Here is a 17,968-nt window from a genome sequence, read left to right as displayed (position 1 = left end):
TTCCAATTCGATATGGGTTGGGTTGGGTTGAGCATCGCATTGTCCCGGAATGTCAAGATGTGCTTTTTTACTCCTCCTCCTCCATGACAGCCACTTTGGATTACCACTAGGCGCGTTGCCGCGTTCCGCGCGCGGGCGACGCCGCCAGCCTCACGGAACTTGTCGAGGTGTGGTATGATGAGGCTTTTCCTACGCTGCAGCACCTTACCCTCCCTCCTCCCAGCCCTCCTTGCATCCGCCCTCTCGGTATCCGATTTGGGTTAGGTGTTCATGGTGGGGGGTATGGGTATGGGTAAGATACATCATGATGCATTGCCTGGTGCACTTTGCGGCTTTTTGGGCCAGTTTGGAAGAAAGCGAAGGGCCTGTTGGTCTCTTGGCACCGGCGTCATGCCGGCGAGCCTTGCTGGTGATAGTGACAGGCGCGGCGATGGCTGCGTGGCGATGACGGACGGGTTGAATAGTGTTTGATGTTCTCTCTCGACGACGACGAAACCGGTCAACCAGGAGAGAGAAACTGACTGACTGCCAGTGCGTGCCACGGCAATGTCCAGTAACGCCCAGCAGCGCAGTAGGTAATCGTCGTTTACCGAACCCCAGATGAGGTTATCGACACTTTTTTTTTTGTTGTCCCGGAGTTACGGTTTTCGGCGGTACCGAGGTGGTGACGATACTCTGCCGCCAAGAAGATGAAGTTTCCCCAGGAGCTGTCAAAGCGGAAAGCCGATCCTGCTGCATCTGCATATTTCAGAATGAGATCCTGATTGTGGGAAGGTGTGGGAGGATTAGGCGCAAGGGCTGAGGTCCCTGAGGAGTGTCTGCGGGATTTGATTAGTAGCCTTGCTCAAGTCTTGTTATGTCTTTCTCCGCGGGCTGCGGGAGATTGCGGGGAAGGGAAGGGAAGGGAAGGGAAGGGAGGGGGAGCATGAGCTGAAGGTGGTGGTTGATAGTTGATAGGATCGGGAGTGTCCAATCGTATTCCTAGCCCGCTGGCTTAGCGGAGAGAAACGGGAAAATCTCATGGAAAAGAGAAACTCGATTCGGCATAGGTCGTCAAGCTGAGGCTGGTAGCTAGTAGGACCAAACGTGCCAATGTGCCTGATCAAATCAGGCAAGCCTAATCGGCCATGTCCGGACGAGTGAGGTAATGACAGCAGCATCGCCAAGACGTCATGACGAGACGACGTTGCAAAGATGGAAAATAAAGTTTACCATCCGTCTCGACGATGGCAGACGCGGGATGACAGAACGGGAAAGCGGACACACGTGCACAGCGGGGTGATGTTGTCTTCGGAAGTTAATGTGGATCTTTCGTGTGGAGACGCCGGCATCTTTACCGTGACAGGATCGGATCGGGACTTGAGGAGCGGAGCGGACACTGGGTGGGTCTGACCCATTTCCATCGTTAATTTATGACATTTTTGATTGGTTGGTTTGACCAAGTGGGACCGCGGGCAGAAGCGAAGAGCCACCCGATTGTCGGTGAGGTTCCGAATTTCCACAGAGCAAATCGTAAAAAACCACGGTCTGGAAAATTACGCTGCGTTTTGACTGGCCATGAAGTCACTCACCGAAGGCCTTGTAATGTTGTGCAATGTTAACAGCGTCGCCCCCATGACAAAATTGATGACACCCAAGTCCAGAACTACAGGTTTATAATCTGAAATTCCCATGATTTAAGGAATGGAATTTAGGGAGCAGATAAGGTCAAGCCACATTTTAAAAAGGCCGTATTTCGTCCGGGCCGATTATCATGATCTTTGATGGAAATGGTGAATTTCCACGATCCAGATGTTTAACGCTAATACTAGGCATAACAGCATGGTAATTCATTTTTTCGCCGAAAGACTTGACCTTGCGAGGTAAGGCTTTACGAGCTAAGTGGTAGGTTGTACCTTTCATTTTGTCGGACTCTCTGAACATGTTACTGGGTTATCCTGTGTACACGGAGGTAGCAGCACTGGGCTACTGGCAACACTGAGAGGCCGCGGAATTACATGACAAACACTGAGGGGAGCGGGAGATCGACACCTTGTCGCGTATCATACGCTTTGCACAGCACACATATATGTACACATAGAATATTGGTTTCTCATGTGTTTGTAAGATACTCGAACAAATGATGAATTCGCTTCTTCCTTCCCGGTGCGTGATTTCCAGCTCAGTGTACTTTCTGGATGCAGGCCAACAAACCCCAGCCTGAAGGAGGGGAGCAAGAAGCTACAAGCAACCGCGCGACGCCGGGAGGAGAAGGGGATAAAAAGATAAACGAATCATATACAAGCCAAACGCCCGTTTTATGACTACAATGACCAAAAAACACCACGTCCCAAAGATACCACAAAAAGAAAATCAGAGCCATGTAACCGAGCCAAACTCACAACTCCTGTTTCTTTAGCCACACTCCCCGAAGCCTGAAATGTCCTTGAATCTTACACTCCGTCCCCCAATGACACCAAATGCCCGTTACATCACATCCCAATCAAAGAACAGTGTACTAGTCTAGTTGCCCAGCCTAGTTCCCTCACTCGACCAGTTCCGGAGCGGCATTTTCGTCCTGGCCATCGGCCGGCTTGCTAACGAGGCGAATCTTAGTCGCACCCTTAGTGCCGACAGATCCCTTGCCAGACTTTGATACCGCAGGCTTGGCCACGGATTTGCCCGTCTTCTTGGCGACAGTCAGCTTTGGCATCGCCTTGCCCGGTTTTGTGACCTTCGCCTTCGTGATAGCCTTGCGCGGTTTAACGACAGACTTGGCCGCCGGACTGGCAGTGTCCTTGCTCTTGACAGGTGATTTCCTGGCTTTCTTGAAGAGGGATGATACGTTTTTAACGCCGGAGTCGCGCACCTTCCAGGAGGGGGCGCGTTTCCTTGCAGAAGAAGATGACGGTACATCAAAAATCGAGCCGCCGTCTCCCTCTGCAGTAGCAGGAGTGTTTTGGACAGCGTCCGCCGTCTTCTTTGCCCTGGGCGTGTTTTTGGGAGTTACCTTGGCTGTCTTGGAAGCTTTGTTTCCTACCTCCTCTTCAGCCCCCGTCGTTCCTGCCGCTGTGATAGAGCCGGCTGCATCAGCTGCGACTATGGTCAAGCTGGAACCCCTTGACGGAGCTTTCAGCGTGATCGTCTTGCTCTTCGCGGCGGCGCCCTTCTTGGAATAGGATTTGACAACTCTCGTCGTCGCAATGCTGACTTTCCGAGTGAACGCCTTGGTGGTCTTCGCCGAAGCAACCTTGGACTTGGCGCTGACAGACACCTTGGAGACCTTTCGCGACACAAATGTTGGAGCTCCCTTTGCTGTATCTTCGGTCGCCTTGCCGGCTTGGGCTTTACCCACCTTCAATTTCTTCGGTGACTTCCCCTCGCCCTCTACAGCATTGTCCATCCCATTGGCTAGGAGCTCTCGAAGCTTCCTTTTAGCAGCCTTTTTCTTGCCCTTAACCTCTGCCTTCGGAGGCTTGGGCGGCTTCACTTCCTTAGGTTTGGGCCCAAGGACACCTCGGCAGTTGGGCGCACCGCACAAACACTTCTGCACGTTCTTAGCGGAGAAGGGGTCAAAATTGTAGTCGTACGTTAGCTCCTCGCCAGTTTGGATGGGGCGGTCACCCGCAAAAAGCGCCATTCTCGGCTGCCCAGAGACGATCCATTTGATCATGCGACAGTTAGGGGAGCATGAATGATTGACGAACCGCGCGATACTACCGGTAGTTGCGTCAATAATCATGTTTTGGTCGAATGACATGAGGTAGTAACACTATGATAAATGTCAGTGATAAGAGCTTTGAACAATCCCTGGAGAAACCCACCTCGTTGTTCTTGTACTCCTCATTCATTCGACGTTCACACTCCTCATCGGTGATGATCTCGCCCGTGTACTCCATAATGATCTGGTGCGGTTCAAAGCAGCGGTTGCTACGCACACCATATCCTCTGTCTTCGGTCTTGAAGACCTCAACACCTATGCGGTAACGACCTCCTTTCTTGGTTCTTTCTGTGAGCATCTGGAAAGCCCGGTTTTGGCAGAACTCTTTGCCGACGTTGCAGTTGGTCTCATCACACTCGTACAGCATGACGCGATTCTGGCAGTCTTGTGCACATCCATCTTCAGGCGTACATACACACTTGGAAGCAAAATCCTCAAAGTGAGGAGTCTTCTTCCATATCGCCGCGGCCTGGCCAATGAAACGGTCTAAAAAACGGCATAGATAGGTTAGCTATCGAACACTCTTTTTACAATCAGACGTTCCCGTCTCATAGTATACTCACTCTTTGTCATGGTGCGGTATGCGGCGGGCTTGGGCTGTCCGGGAGGCAATGGGTGGCAGACATCAAACGGCAGCTTGAAATCACGACCTGTGATGAGCAGCCGCAATCCATTGAAAATTGGCAGTGGAAGGACCTTGTTTGGTGGGCCACTCTTTGCGAGTTCTGGGATAGTCAGGAGCCTCTTCCTCTCTTGCGTAGTGAGACTTTTGGTGACGTCCTCAGGCGCCTGCTGGCCAGCGTAGAGACCCTTATTAAGCCACTTCTTTACGCGCTTTTGCTTGACGACTGGACGAGGAGAGTCGGTGTTCATCGGAGCCTCTGGTTCCACCGTCTTATCCTTCTTATCTTCGCGCACTGTAGCTGTGCTGCTCTCGACCTTGGCCTTCTTCTTTGCTGGTGCAGTGGGCTCCTTCTCCTCAGTTACGTTAACGTACTTTCCGTTGCTCCAAACAGAGTATCGAATCGGACGAGTCTCGATGCCAACGAATTCGTTCGTATCTCGTAAGCGCTTCAGCTCCCGTGGGACACGAGTCACAGCAGGCTCAGCTGTCTTCTTGGTCTTTTTGCCCGGTGCCGGTGTTATCAATGGCAAGATCGGGTCTTCAACGGGGACGCCCGAATGACGCGTCGCTCTGCGCGTGGCAGGGACTACAGCGGAGGCTTTGATCGTCCCAGCTTTCGTTGCCTTGCCTTTTGTTGTTTTGACTCCCTTCGCTTTGACTGCTTTGACCTGTTTGGCTGGGCTTGTTTGTACATCTCCAGTTGTTTCTGCTGGGACATCTTCCCATGTGCCTGTTTGTACATCTTCGGTGCCGCTTGGTTCCGCTTCTTTTTCGATGCTGGGTTCGGCTTCCTTCTCGACGTTGGGTACGGCTTCCTTGGGGGAGCTTGTTACGGCTTCATCGACAGTGCTCGTTCCACCTTCCTCGGCGGTGACCGTCTTGGCTGTTTCGGCGAGGGCTGTCCTGGTTGCTTTGCCTGTGTTTGTCGCCGTGCGTTTCTTGGGTCTCCCGACAGGCCTCTTGACAACGTCCTTCTTGGTTGCCTTGGCTCCCCTTGTGCTAGGCTTTGTGGTTGCGCTCGGTGCGATCGCGGGAATATGGTCGGGAACATCGACTGGCAGAACGGGAGTCAGCGCGTCGCTGGTGTTGGTGTTTATGTCTTGCGCGGTATCGGCTTTTGTCGTCAAGCTCAGTTCGGCGGTATCTGTAGGGAATTCAAGCGGCGCTTCATGCATTGACGCGTCGAGACTCTCGTGATCCACGCGATTTTCCTCGGCTGGGGCGTCGGGTGGTTGAGCGGCGCCATTTTTGTCGGGACTAGCAGCGAATTCGGGAATTGCGGGTTCGGGGATCGTGGGTTCGGGGATCGTGGGCTCGGGGATCGTGGGCTCGGGGATCGTGGGCTCGGGGATCGTGGGCTCGGGGATCGTGGGCTCGGGGATCGTGGGCTCGGGGATCGTGGGCTCGGGGATCGTGGGCTCGGGGATCGTGGGCTCGGGGGCTGCGGGCACGTGGACGGGCGGGATCGTGGGCGCGTCTGCGGGCGCGTTCGAATCGGGCTTGTCGGTTTCCTGGTTTGCTGGTTGAACAGATGGGATGTTTGCGGCAGGGTCTGCTGGAGTTTCGCCCTGAGCGGCCTGCTGAGCGGCCTGCTCAGCTTCGAGAGCCTGCTGGGCCAGTAGAGCCGCTAGTTTTCTACCTTTCGGTTTCCGTTTCTTCTGCAGAACAATGTCACCTTTCGAGGCGCGTTTGCCATGCACATAGGTGCCGGTCAATCTCGCGAGGTTGTATACCGGGGCGTTGTTGCCTCGTGCACGGCGCGGAAATCGACCTGTTGAGTCAGGGACAGGCTGTTGAGCGGGCAATGAGGGGTCCGCGGGCTGTTGGGGAACCACAACAATGGCGTCTGGTTGGGCCCCTGTTATCCCTTGTTGTTGTTGTTCTTGTTGCAACTGTTGGCGAGCTTGGTTTTGCTGTTCGTTCTCTAGCAAACGGATGGCACTCTCTAGACTGGGTACGGAAACGGTATCTGGTTTGCCACTAACATCGGCATCGGAGATCTGCGACATGTTATCCGGCGAGACGGTGGTTGGCGGTGTCGAGGTCAACGAAGCCGGTGCATTGGAAGACGCATCGGTAGGCGCGCTCACGGCGCTCACGAAGCTCGAGTCTGAACTGAGAAGCCCCCGGGCCAGCTCAGCAATTGCCACGATTGCCGCCATTGCCGCGGTTTCGCGAGGCGACCAACGCGCCAAGTGAGTGAGCCTTGGGCTGCCGGGTTAGGTGGTAACAGAAAAAAGTTACCCGACGCTACTGTTCTCCGGAAGTGGTACTAAGTATGGGCGCGTGGCAAACTCGACCGGCTCCACGGTGAGATTGCTTGGCCCAACGGTGAGGGAGGCCCACGCAAACCAACTGGCGCAGATGCAGGAGCACAAGCCGACGCGGTGCAATGGCTGTCTGTCTTTTACTCTGGGATTTGGAGCGAGGCAGTTTCGAAAGACGAGCAACAGACGGGCAAGAGAAGAAAACGGTCCAACTGGTGCATAGGTAGGTTCGGAATGACAGAAGAACCGAAAATGTGATGTGTCGCTGAAGAGAGATCTGCGCGTTAAGCCAAGGGTGCAATGGCGGTTAGCAGTCGTGTTGCCGGTTGTTGTTGACGTGGGAAAATTTGAAGACGGCAATGGGGCATGAAAAAGCTGCAGTGTAAATGGTAGATATCTCGAGAATGCCGGGGGGTGTGGATGCAAATAAGTGGTGCAGAGTATATAGATGTCGCTTGATAGGTTATGTTGTTGACAATCGCATTCCCGAAAAATCAAGGAGGGGGGTTGACGGAGATGGAAACAAGTGAAGGGGTGAAAAGGCTGAGTGAGCGAAAGGACGGGATGTGAGGCGCGAACGGACACGCGGAGCGAGGCCCGGAGTGGTAGCGAGCGCGAAATAGGCAAGTCGAGTGGAGGAGAGAAAGAGGGAGGGTCGGGTTGGAACGCCAGGGGTAGTTTATCACTCACCTAGTACGTGCAAAGTCCAGGTTCCAGCCAGATGGCTGACAAGACACTCGAAAGGGGCCCGCGGGCAAATGCGGAAGCAGACAGCAGCGATGCGGATGGATATTCCTTGATGCTCTGGGCGTGCCTGGATTGAGACCTGGCTGGACTCTGGTCGACGGATGGACCGATGTGGTCGAGTGGTTGTGCGCGCACCGAGAATGTGTGATGGCGAGAGGGAGTGGAAATGGCGGTTGCACGGGTTGCGAGAGGGAAAAGGGGACGTTGGTTGGGACCGACAAAAGATATTTATTCGAGACTGGGGAGGCTGGGCTGGGGGCTCTTAACCCCAAGCTGTAGTAAGCTATGAGCGAGTGTTTGGACAACGGCCCGCTCCAACATACGCACAGCACTCCCAACACTCCTCTCCACCTTTTTCGTGAGAACATGAGATGGCTTGATGCACTTGCCGTTAGGAAAGACCACGGTTCGGGGCTTTGGAGCATCTCGCAGGCCATCATCCAGGCCAGTTCCGGACTTTCGTGATCATCACTTGAAAGCCCGCCATCCCGCAAAGCGACCACTACCTCGTCGTCATTCACGACCAAGTCCACAGCCATGTTCACCCCCTTCTTGCTTTGTAAATACCACACACAGCTTCCTACGACAGGCTGACTGACGGCCTGGGTCGGAACCGGTATGCTCGACTGCAGGCATTTTGGTGCCACCCGAGGATTACATGATCCTCGGGCCTACTGACGTTCACTCCTCGACCACACACGCCGCGTCGATCGTGCACTATGCTTCACTGCTGTCCCCTTCATTAAGAAACAACCTGATTATATGGCATTGCTAGAGCAGGAGATAGGGCGAACTTGATATTCGCCAGTGTCAGTCCCGGATTCGAGGGCGAGATATCAGAGATAGGTGGGTAGATGCAAGCCTCAGCCCCAACGACCCAACCTTTGCGCCGAGCCGACTACTGATACGCATTAACCCAAGGGAATATGCTATCGCCTTTACTTGAGAGATCCAGAGTCCCACGTCGTAGTGTCGTAGTTTGTGAGTTTTGGCCATCGTGTGTTGATTGGCGTCGTGTCCTACCTTTCCTGTGCAGCTTGAGGCAATCACGCCCCATCTCGTCCTGTGATGGCTCTCTCCAAGGGAAATCACAGCAAAAGTTAGACAGACACGAAGTAGACAAGTATTCGACAGTGACTTACGATGGAACTACGACAAGCATGGCGGAAGGCGAAAGATATCTTGGCTCATTAGCTCTTCAGCTTGACCGGTTGCGAGTTCGGGCTGTCGACCACGTGGACTCCTCATACCGGGCCATGATACCAACAAGATTCGCACCCAAGAAACCTTGAGAAGAAAAATATGATGATGGCAGTTCTCTGGCTCTGTTTTAATCCCACTGATGATTCTGGCAAAATCTCGGATTGTTTACAAGGTTCTGGTTGGGACATGTCATAAACCCCATTGCCAGAGTTCGGCCCCACGATGTTGCCATCCCACTCTCCCTGACAATCGGTTCTGCGTATGACGCTTCATTTCAGAACTCAGGATATGGGGGCAAATTATGGTCAACTTTTTCACTAGATAGTCAAAGGATGAGGAGCAAAGTTGATTGCGCGAACTTCGGTTGGCACTTCCTAATTTCGTCATCTTCCGACCTCAAGGGCGCCATACTCGAGCCTCGCATGCCACGATTACACTACGTGCTTGTATCTGTATATGTTAAAATGCTAACCAAGCACTGGAAAAATCACCGTTGTCGCCGCTTCCCCCAAATGACTCGATGATGTGGTGAAATGTCGAGATAAGAGGTCAAAGTTCATGAACGGACGGACCACCTGAGAGACACTGGTCACTGATGGGCGGACAACGTCGAGGAAAACCCACAACACCAATGGCAATTCGCAACTGACTTGCGAAACAACTACAATGATATCCTAAAGTCAACATCAAGCGATAGTAAACAATCATATGCGCGGTGTTCCGCCATTCAAACACACGACTCCCTGACATACAGATAGAGGGGCACCAGCTGCCAGCAGACCAGCCACCTCCCGCACGGCTACATCCCGCATTACATGAAACCTTCCAACTCCAAGATGCCTACTTCAAGTTCCGACGAAACTTCCAGTGCAAACACATTCAACTCGTTCGTCGATAACACCACTTCTGGGATCATGACGAACATATCACTGACTCCTCGAGCTTCGCTCGAATCGACCTCGGCCATCACTCCTCCATCCCAACAGCATTCCAATCATCATCATGGTCCCCATTCACCACCACACTCCCCGCCCCGGTCCCCTCCTGATCATGAACACAAACCGTCTTCCGACGACCAACAAGCCCACCAAGAAGACCAGCAAAAGGTCCAAGACCAAATCACAGAACCAGGACAAGACCCAGAACAACAAGAACAATCACAACCCCAGCAACAACAACCCCATAAACAACACCAGCCCTCGCCATCAACGTCAGAACCATCACCAACCGACCCCAAACCCTCAACGGAAGCCAACAACAACAACAAAGGCAAAACCGCCCTAAACGAGTTCATCACCCGTTCCCGCTCCTCGACCCTCTACACGCCCTCGGACAACGAGCGGGATGAGCAGATCCGCATCGCCATTCTGATGCGGTGTCTGGACATGGAGGAGCGGTTTCAGGTTCAGGCTGCGAAGTATTGGGGTTGTTTGCAGTGAAAGGACGAGGTTACCTTACCGGAGGGGGAAAGGGGAGAGGGATGTGGACTGGATGTCGGTGGATGTTGGTGGATATGAAGTAACAAGCAAAGACCGCATTCTTGGGGCTTCTGTTAGCAGTTCAGAGGGTGACGAATGGTAGGTAGTTCATGTTTGAAGCGAAAGAAAATAGTTTGGACAGTCTCGCTATTTGTTTTGCGTTGTTGTCACAATAAGAGTATTTCTAAGAGTAAATATACATATATCTTCGAATTATTGATCTCGATTCTTTCAGGTGGCTGATGAAGCCACTGGCACCTCTTGATGTATAGGTTGGCCCCTTTTGTATGATATCCTACCGGCACTCCTCCGAAACTCGATGATAAACTACATGATACACCTGATTGGCATCCTAACACAAGCCTGCTAACGCCAGAAATTTCTGAAAACCCAGCTGCTGCCGCCCATTTAGTGACGTGCATCCGGTCCTTTGACTTTACTCTCCTGTAGAAGGACCTTACCAGAACGCCGTCCGATTCCTTCCCTATCATCCTCTGCCGCTGCTGCTCTCCCATTCGCCATGACATGTGTCAGCTCACCAATCCGAATGTTCACACGATAACCGGTGCCAAGCCCATTTGCATCTGCCGTCCTCGTGGGAGAGCATTTTGACCCTCCTTTGTCAGCTACCGCCGCCGTTGCCATTCCAGGGCTGCTCTCTTTTGACGCCTCTGTTCTTGCCACACCATTCAAAGCCCAATTCTTCTCATCCTGCGTCACTGTTTGCCAGTCACATCGTTCGCGGAAGTCGGCGCACCCTTGACAACCGCTGCCCATATATTTGACACAGGGTATCTGTAGCCGCCGGCAGCGGTCACAAGGAGGTTTTATCGATGCTCCACGCTCAAGTTTCTCTACAGCTCGTATGACGGATCGGCTGACAGCGTAGCGTTCCAAAGCACGGAACCCCCAGGACAGTTGTTGACGCGCTGGATCTTGCGGTACCGAGTTTTCCATATGGATCGAGCCAGTACGTTGCTGAAGGGGAGCCAATGTTCCATGCGGCGTCGTCGTTGCTGGTGACTGGACGATAACAGCCGGCGTTAATTGCGACTGCGAATGACTAGAAGATGCCAAACAGGGACTTGAGCCAGATTTTCCTGTATTATAAGTTTCCGCTTGTTGGGAAGCTTGCTGGGAAGCTTGCTGGGAAGCTTGAGACAGAAACTGCTGCAGTAAGTTAAGCCGGAGATCAGGATCGGGCTTCCGCTCTCTGTGCCGTGTCGGGGGCTGGTCCAACTCTGAAGAGTGCTGAAACGTATAGCGAGCTGCAATGGCAACCCTGCGGCCGCCCAGGTGATAGTTCAGTTGGCGTGCTTTGGCAGCTATCTCGTCTGCCTTTTGGATGATCCTGTGAACTCGGTCCTGAACTATATCTAGCGTGACCGACTCGATTCTTTCATCCTCTTCCAACGGTTTGGGCGGAACTAGGCTGAAACGATCCAAAGCACCGGACGTGATAAGCCGCCAGTCATCCTCGGTGATTTCGACGTCGACGTTTACGTTTTTCATGGAGAAGCGACAGGTCCGGCCACCACTCTTTATTGTGGAGAGATTGAACTGGCCAGGGTTCGAAGCCGCAAATTCGAGGATGTCCAGCCAGCTAGGCTTGTATGGCTGATCCAGTCCAAAAGGAATCTTGGGATAAACTGTGATTTCACCTTCAAATAGACTCTCCATAGCTCGTAGTAGACGAGGTGCATTGAGCTTAGCCCCTAGGTTTGCAGCAAGGCTTTCATGTCGATTGAGGACTCCTTGGATGCTTTTAGCTCCGGAGCCTGTACAGCAGAGTTCTCTTCATACCTTCATAGTCGTTTATAAGGGATATGACCTCGTTGAACACGCCGTTATCCCCACGAAGAAGTTTGAGGCTTGATGTCTTGATTCCGGAAGCGGAAAGGTAGTTGATAGGTGTAGCATTACCTAGTGATAATCAGTAAGGCAACAGGGATTTGAAATAGAGTTTCAGGACCCAATTCATCGCCAAGTGTCGGCTCAATGGATACTGGTCCTCTTCAAGTACAACATACCTGACTGTGGCGGCCGTGGTTGGGGTATGCGGTCAGGGCGAGCAAGGCCGGGGATGCCGTTGTCGTCTAGGTCTCTCTTGCGCTTAGAGGGGCAGGGCCCAGGGGGAGCATCCCCCGATTTCCTGTTGTGTACGCCTGCCGGCATCTTGCGGCGTCACAGCAGAACCAAGCAAAGGAGAAACTGTTTTGACTGGACACCGTGGGTCGAGTTACTCCCTGATAGTGCGGCTTGGGTGAATGTTATATATCTTCACCGGGTTCTGTCTTGATTCCGAATCGAACTTACAGATGTTGGCCTGGCCGTAGCAGGGTAGACTCGGGGGCTGCCCCGCATAAACAGGGCAAAACTGCGGTGAACTGCTGTAGTGTAGGTAGTGGTATCAGGGAAATCGGTGGTGGAAGTGCAGGTGCGTACAGAACCATGCGTGATGCAACCTGGTGTAGGAACCCGACAGCTGGAGGTTTGATAGTCGAGAGCAGATCGTGAGGTGAATGAGGCTATGCTTCCCTTGTGTTCGGGATTTGATAGCAGTCGGGGAACGAGCCAGGGAAACTTGTAGTCAGTGGATAGAGGGGCTGAGTGGTCAAGTATCCGACAATGAAATAGTAACACCGACTTTGCGCGGTTATCCCGGGCAAGCTTGGAGTTTGGTAGGACCTACTTTGGCCCGGCGAGCGGATATCTCTTGCGTCTTGGTTCAATGGCTCTCGGATGTTGCCGAGAGAAATCGAGTTTTTGTCAAAGCCCCTGGACTTCCAATTAGCAGTTATTCCCGTTGCTCAGGACCAAGAACCGAACGATGGCCAGCTGAAGTATTCCCTCAGCGTCCATGTTCATTCAAAACCGCAGCAGGTTACTGATATGCTGGGATTTTGACAAGCTCATCCAAAGAGACCAACAACCATTGCTGCTGCAGAGTTACTGAAAATCGGGGAACTTATTTAAAACGATCATGGGATGTGAGCGTAGTGGATGAGCAGGCGGGTCGTGTCTTCTCAGAAAATCAATATCGGTACTCATGGCACCCATTATTTCACAGTGTTTTTTTGGCGGGGTGATGACAACATCTGAAGAATGAAGAAAGGATGAAGAGAGATTGAGAAGTGAAAGGTGAGAAGTTTCAATCAAAGGTCGTGGTTGGATTCCAGAAGAGAAGCTGAAGGGAGCTTGGGCCACTCAATCTAGCGAGTCGCATCGCCAGTCCGGGGATGGAATTCTAGGATCCACACTACCCGCACTTACATCCGGATGGCAGCCCCACAGCGGGGTGCTTGGCAAAGCACAGTTGTGGAAGAAACTCAGCAGCAGCGACGGGAACGAGACTGGAAGCAGCAAGGCGTCACTCCAGCGGATGGCAGACGCCAAAACGCGACTGACCCAGACTGACCAACCCCACGACATCGCAACACCTTGGATCAACAATCGCATCACCGAACGACATCACCAACATCACAAACACACTTGACAACCCCAAACGGTCTCGGTTTTTAACCACTTCCTTTCCTTTACCACATCCGCCAGCGCAACACACAGCGCATACCGAACCAATTTCACAAACAAACAAACAAACAAAACAATGACAGACAGAGGGAACAGGGGCGGCCGTGGTGGTGGCGGCTACCGGGGCGGTCGCGGAGGAAACCGTGGAGGAGCAGGTGGTTCCGGCTCCGGCGCCGGTGGTGGCCAGGGAGGAGGAGGTGGTGGTGCTCAGGGCGGTGACCGCGGCGAGCGCCCCAAGAAGGAAAACATTCTCGACCTCAAGAAGTACATGGACCAGCGCATTACTGTCAAGTTCAACGGTGGACGTGAAGGTACGTCATATATCCGAGTCCTCTCAACAAGCTTTTCTACAAAACAAGCCACAGCCTTGTTTGTTGTTGTTTGTCCTTCTGCTGACACTAGACCCCTTCTTGTCTTCGACACACAACAGTTACCGGTACACTCAAGGGTTACGATGCGCTTATGAACTTGGTTCTGGATGACGTGCAGGAAGCTGTTAGAGGTAAAGTTGTTGCCTGCCTGCCTCCCTTCTCTGCCCGGCGCATTCGTTCTCTCTTGGTCAGTCGGTTGGTCAGGTCACTAACCTCCCTTGTGTCCCACAGACGAAGAAGGCAACGAAACCACCCGCCCCCTTGGACTTGTTGTCGCGCGCGGCACGCTCCTTGTGGTGATCAGCCCCGTCGACGGAAGTGAGGTGATTGCGAACCCCTTCGCGCAGCAAGAGGAGGAAGCTTGAGCAGAGGGAAACCCTCTCGTATGGAGAAAGAAATCATGAACCTGGACCCATCTTGATTTGAAACATCACACCAACCTACGAAATCTGAACGCCGTCCGTCACCCTCGCAAACCGAATGACGGCAATGGACGAGATAACGACTTGACGAAAGGAAAAGGGGCGGAAGATAAACTCCAGGACAGAAACCTGGTACGACTCAAACATTGTGACATGATTTGCGCCCCTTTCAAAGATGGGACGGTGCGACATGGGACATTTTGGTTGAGCTGGGTGATCAGACACCCAATGTCGAGCATGAAGGAACTCAAATCGGCCCCAGCTAGCAAGGATACCCACCAGGGGAGTGTGAGATGGGGAGGTACATGGAGAAAAAGAAGCCATACAAAATTGCCCCGGAAGGCAACACATGCCCGTCCAAGAACGTCCCTTGGCTCCAGGAACCGTCTAGCAGCCGTGCATTTTCCCATCAAGCATCTCCGAGTGGAATTAGAACGCTTGGGCAGATGGCTCGGAAATGGGCACGTTTTCTGAGTTTGTTTTCTAGTTCGCTGTCTAATATGATCTGCTCATCGCTGTTAACCACTTTCCATCTCTTAGTCACATTTCCCCTTCTCCTAAATCCCTCCTCTTCGCTTCCCTGGTAGGCCAAGCTCGCTTTGATCGGGCTGCCACATCCATTATTATCGTCAAGTCTTTCACTTGAGCTTCGGTCCCAAATCTTGGCCGTGGCCAAACACGTGGAGCCCAGTGAAATATTACGGCAACGCAGATGAGCACGACCGCGAACTCTGCTCCTTCTTGCTTCGATATCTTGGCAGAAAATGCAGTCTGAAAGGCTTTGGATGCTAGATGGTAGCCCCCGTCGTGTTGGGTTTACTTTCCTTTCCAAGCTCGCCATACGCACGATCCAACATCTGTCGTATACTCCTGTAGCTGACCACGAAAACCGTGGCATTGTCGCGACTGGTGAGCAAGATCTGTTCTTCGGAGCTGGCGTCGAGCTTGCTCAAGCAACTAAGGTAGTGATTCGTGTCGAGCCGAGCCTTTCCGTCGGCATCCACTTGGTGGAAAACATAATCCCTGAATAGCTTTAGGAGGAGGCGCTCTCCGGTTTCCGACCAGTTGTGCACTCCGCAGGAATCACCCCGCTCATTAACAACAGACAGTTTGAACATGAGGCGGGCAATCCTGCCATTCTCCAACTCCCTCATAAGATGAAATTCTTTTTCATCGGACTCCTGCATGACAAAATTGGCAAAGTTCGCGAGGTGTGTTGTCATTCCGCCAAGAAGGGTCTCAACCGTCTTGGTTTCCCCTGGAGCAGAAGGCTTGATGAGCCATTCCAAGACTCCCTTCAATTGTGTCGAATAGCGCGGCGCCATGGTAGCCAGAGCAGTGTCAATGTTGCTGAAATTGAGCGTCGGGGTGTTCGTGGCCAGAGCAAGAATGATTCTACCAAACTTGACAAAATCCTCTTGTTGCAGCTCCTCAATCGTTTTGCGATTGGGGCTGTCATGATGCAGTACATCGAGGATTGAGCACGCCGCAAGCCGAATGCGGTTGTTTTCCCAGATGATCTTGCTCAACTCCAGACAGCGGGCGGCCAGCTTGGCATTGTGGATGGCCAACAGCGCGTTTGCTATTTGGCACACATAGCTCCATAAAACGTTTTCAGGAATCTTGTTCGTATTCCGTAATCTGTTGTGGCCGTTGTTTGGTGGAAAATGATGGTCGTAGAGTGTTTCCGAAAGAGGGTGAAAGTCATAAACGAAGATCAGAGAGCTGTCGCCAAAGAATTCGGTAGTAAATGCTTCGTGTACGGTAACAATATTTGCGTTGATGACCTTTTTCCACTCCTTGGTAACGTTGAGGATGGCCTTTTCGTTGGTCAAGCGGTAACCTGCCAGAGCCGGGTTAGTGAAGTGTTATTCGCAGAGCCGGAAACTGGGCATTTCATTACCTTCGATACGTCTCAAGGCGAAGTGTCTCCCATTCTTGTTGTTCTGTGCTTTGTACATCCAACTAGGATAGCCAAAGCAAGTGGAGTTCCTCGTAGCCTTTGTATCGAGAGGGAAGAGCGAGTGCCAGCGATCAAGATTAGGAAGCCCGGAATCTAAGGCGGTTAGTGACCGATCTCCATTGAAGAGGTTGTGGACTCACTTGGTAGTAATTGCTGCATATGGAACAGTTTCTTCTGCAAGTTTTCTCGCCTATCCTTCGGGATGAAGAAGTCGTACGTAGTTCGCTGATAAGGTTGAAGGCTTGGACGATACAGCTCGGATGGTGGTTGATAGAGATGGTAGTTAGGTGGATGGACAAGCCCATTGCCAAAACCCGCGGGCTGATATAATCCTGCCCCAGCACCGGCCAGATTGTTTGGGTCGTTTGCGTATGGGTTGTATTGGCCCGTTGGCGGCATAGTTTGACCCAGTGAACTTATCGAGAAGGGGTCGCTGTAAAGACCACCGTCCTGAGTGACGTTTTGTGCCCCATTCTGCGATATCTGCCGACGACTGTGAGCAAAGGCCATCTGCCAACATTCGACATATGACTTACCGTGTTGCCGACATCGTAATTTTGCGGGGTAAACTCTCTGATAGCCGCTGGATTGAATATGGTCGAATCACCCGGTTGTTGTAGAGTCGGCGTGGATGCTATGGCCGAGTTAGACATTGCTTGATCATCCGTGTAGGCCTCAGAACCGCCCTGGGACACTTACTGCCAACTCCCCTTGGGGTGAATGGGGCAGCACTCGCAGCTTGGGAGGAAAAAGTGGACTTCTTTCCAGCTGGTTGCTGCTGGTTAGCTGGCGTAAAGGATGGGGATTCGACATTGAAGACTCTTCGATTAGAGTTGCTATCGCAAAAGTCAGAAACAAACAAGGCACACCGACAAACATATCCGCTCCATGACGTTGCAATCCCGTTCCAAAACCCAGGCGCATAACTCCCCGCTAACACAGCATGCAGAGGTAAACAGAGTTGGGATAAGACTTACAGGTCGGCCTGTGAGCCGGATGCCTTGTTCTGGTCATGGTTGAAGGTACATCCAGAATCCTCCCATCGGCAATGTCCGTAGATAACAACATTGCGGCAGAGTGTTTCCTTGGTGTCTTCAGGAGCAAACCGGTTAGCGGGACACGCCTGCGATAGAACGACGACCGAGACCGGGACTACGTTGAGGACATACCGCGGTTCTTTGCACGCGGCGACCCGACCTGCCTTCGGAGGTCGCCCGAGTTATATCGCGTTGCGGCCATAGTGTAGACGGACTATTTATTGTATTGGACTAGCAAAAGGGATGAACGAGCCCGAGACCGGTTTTACAACGCCTGCAGCAGAGCAGCTTAGCAAAAGCATATCTAGCGAGCACGGAGAGGTGGATATACTTCTTCACCCTCACGGATCTCTCCCATATTTCGGACAAGCCGACACCCATAGGGAACGGCGAAGGCGCCGGCGCAGAGTTATGTGGCAGCAAGCGGTAGCAGCGGAAAGCTCGAGATTTCGGGTTTTAGGTCGACGATACGCTGGCGAGGTTGGCGATGGACAGGGACGTATGTAATCGGATCGGATGGCACGCGATGGGCCAGTTGGAGATGCGCCACTCGCCGAGGGACAAAGGGAAGTGCTGGTTGGCAGATGTCGTATGCAATCCTGCTTTGAGGACGAGGGAGGTCCG

The 17,968-nt window shown here is 52.6% G+C and overlaps 6 protein-coding genes across 6 annotated transcripts; 2 read left to right on the top strand and 4 right to left on the bottom strand.

Moving 5' to 3' along the window:
* Window positions 1–2,524: 2,524 nt before the first annotated feature.
* Window positions 2,525–6,334, bottom strand: B0H65DRAFT_413710 (uncharacterized protein; the record flags this gene model as incomplete). Its single annotated transcript, XM_062823860.1, has 5 exons — window positions 2,525–3,751; window positions 3,804–3,884; window positions 3,948–4,186; window positions 4,264–5,638; window positions 5,783–6,334. 5 exons carry the CDS (start codon window positions 6,332–6,334, stop codon window positions 2,525–2,527), a joined length of 3,474 nt encoding a protein of 1,157 aa, XP_062685887.1.
* Window positions 6,335–7,225: 891 nt separating this feature from the next.
* On the bottom strand, window positions 7,226–8,023 carry B0H65DRAFT_15536 (uncharacterized protein). The gene has a single exon (XM_062821147.1). The coding sequence runs from the start codon at window positions 7,876–7,878 to the stop codon at window positions 7,279–7,281; it is 600 nt and encodes a 199-aa protein (XP_062685886.1). The 5' UTR covers window positions 7,879–8,023; the 3' UTR covers window positions 7,226–7,278.
* A 1,316-nt stretch (window positions 8,024–9,339) lies between these two features.
* B0H65DRAFT_448670 (uncharacterized protein) lies at window positions 9,340–10,190 on the top strand. The gene has a single exon (XM_062825912.1). It carries the CDS (start codon window positions 9,358–9,360, stop codon window positions 9,979–9,981), a length of 624 nt encoding a protein of 207 aa, XP_062685885.1. The 5' UTR covers window positions 9,340–9,357; the 3' UTR covers window positions 9,982–10,190.
* A 238-nt stretch (window positions 10,191–10,428) lies between these two features.
* Window positions 10,429–12,195, bottom strand: B0H65DRAFT_413850 (uncharacterized protein; the record flags this gene model as incomplete). Its single annotated transcript, XM_062823874.1, has 3 exons — window positions 10,429–11,735; window positions 11,824–11,943; window positions 12,051–12,195. 3 exons carry the CDS (start codon window positions 12,193–12,195, stop codon window positions 10,429–10,431), a joined length of 1,572 nt encoding a protein of 523 aa, XP_062685884.1.
* A 1,337-nt stretch (window positions 12,196–13,532) lies between these two features.
* Window positions 13,533–14,336, top strand: B0H65DRAFT_15395 (uncharacterized protein). The gene is made up of 3 exons (XM_062821121.1): window positions 13,533–13,862; window positions 13,982–14,053; window positions 14,154–14,336. The coding sequence occupies exons 1-3, from the start codon at window positions 13,628–13,630 to the stop codon at window positions 14,285–14,287; spliced, it is 441 nt and encodes a 146-aa protein (XP_062685883.1). The 5' UTR covers window positions 13,533–13,627; the 3' UTR covers window positions 14,288–14,336.
* Window positions 14,337–15,132: 796 nt separating this feature from the next.
* Window positions 15,133–17,546, bottom strand: B0H65DRAFT_414293 (uncharacterized protein; the record flags this gene model as incomplete). Its single annotated transcript, XM_062823907.1, has 7 exons — window positions 15,133–16,187; window positions 16,248–16,400; window positions 16,448–16,781; window positions 16,844–16,941; window positions 17,007–17,143; window positions 17,285–17,399; window positions 17,477–17,546. The coding sequence occupies 7 exons, from the start codon at window positions 17,544–17,546 to the stop codon at window positions 15,133–15,135; spliced, it is 1,962 nt and encodes a 653-aa protein (XP_062685882.1).
* Window positions 17,547–17,968: the final 422 nt, after the last annotated feature.

This window comes from Neurospora tetraspora (assembly GCF_033439725.1).
Source record: "Neurospora tetraspora strain CBS 560.94 chromosome Unknown B0H65scaffold_1, whole genome shotgun sequence".
Taxonomy (NCBI): domain Eukaryota; kingdom Fungi; phylum Ascomycota; class Sordariomycetes; order Sordariales; family Sordariaceae; genus Neurospora; species Neurospora tetraspora.
The sequence above is the reverse complement of the archived record's forward strand: the minus strand, read 5'-3'. Positions and strand labels throughout refer to the sequence as shown.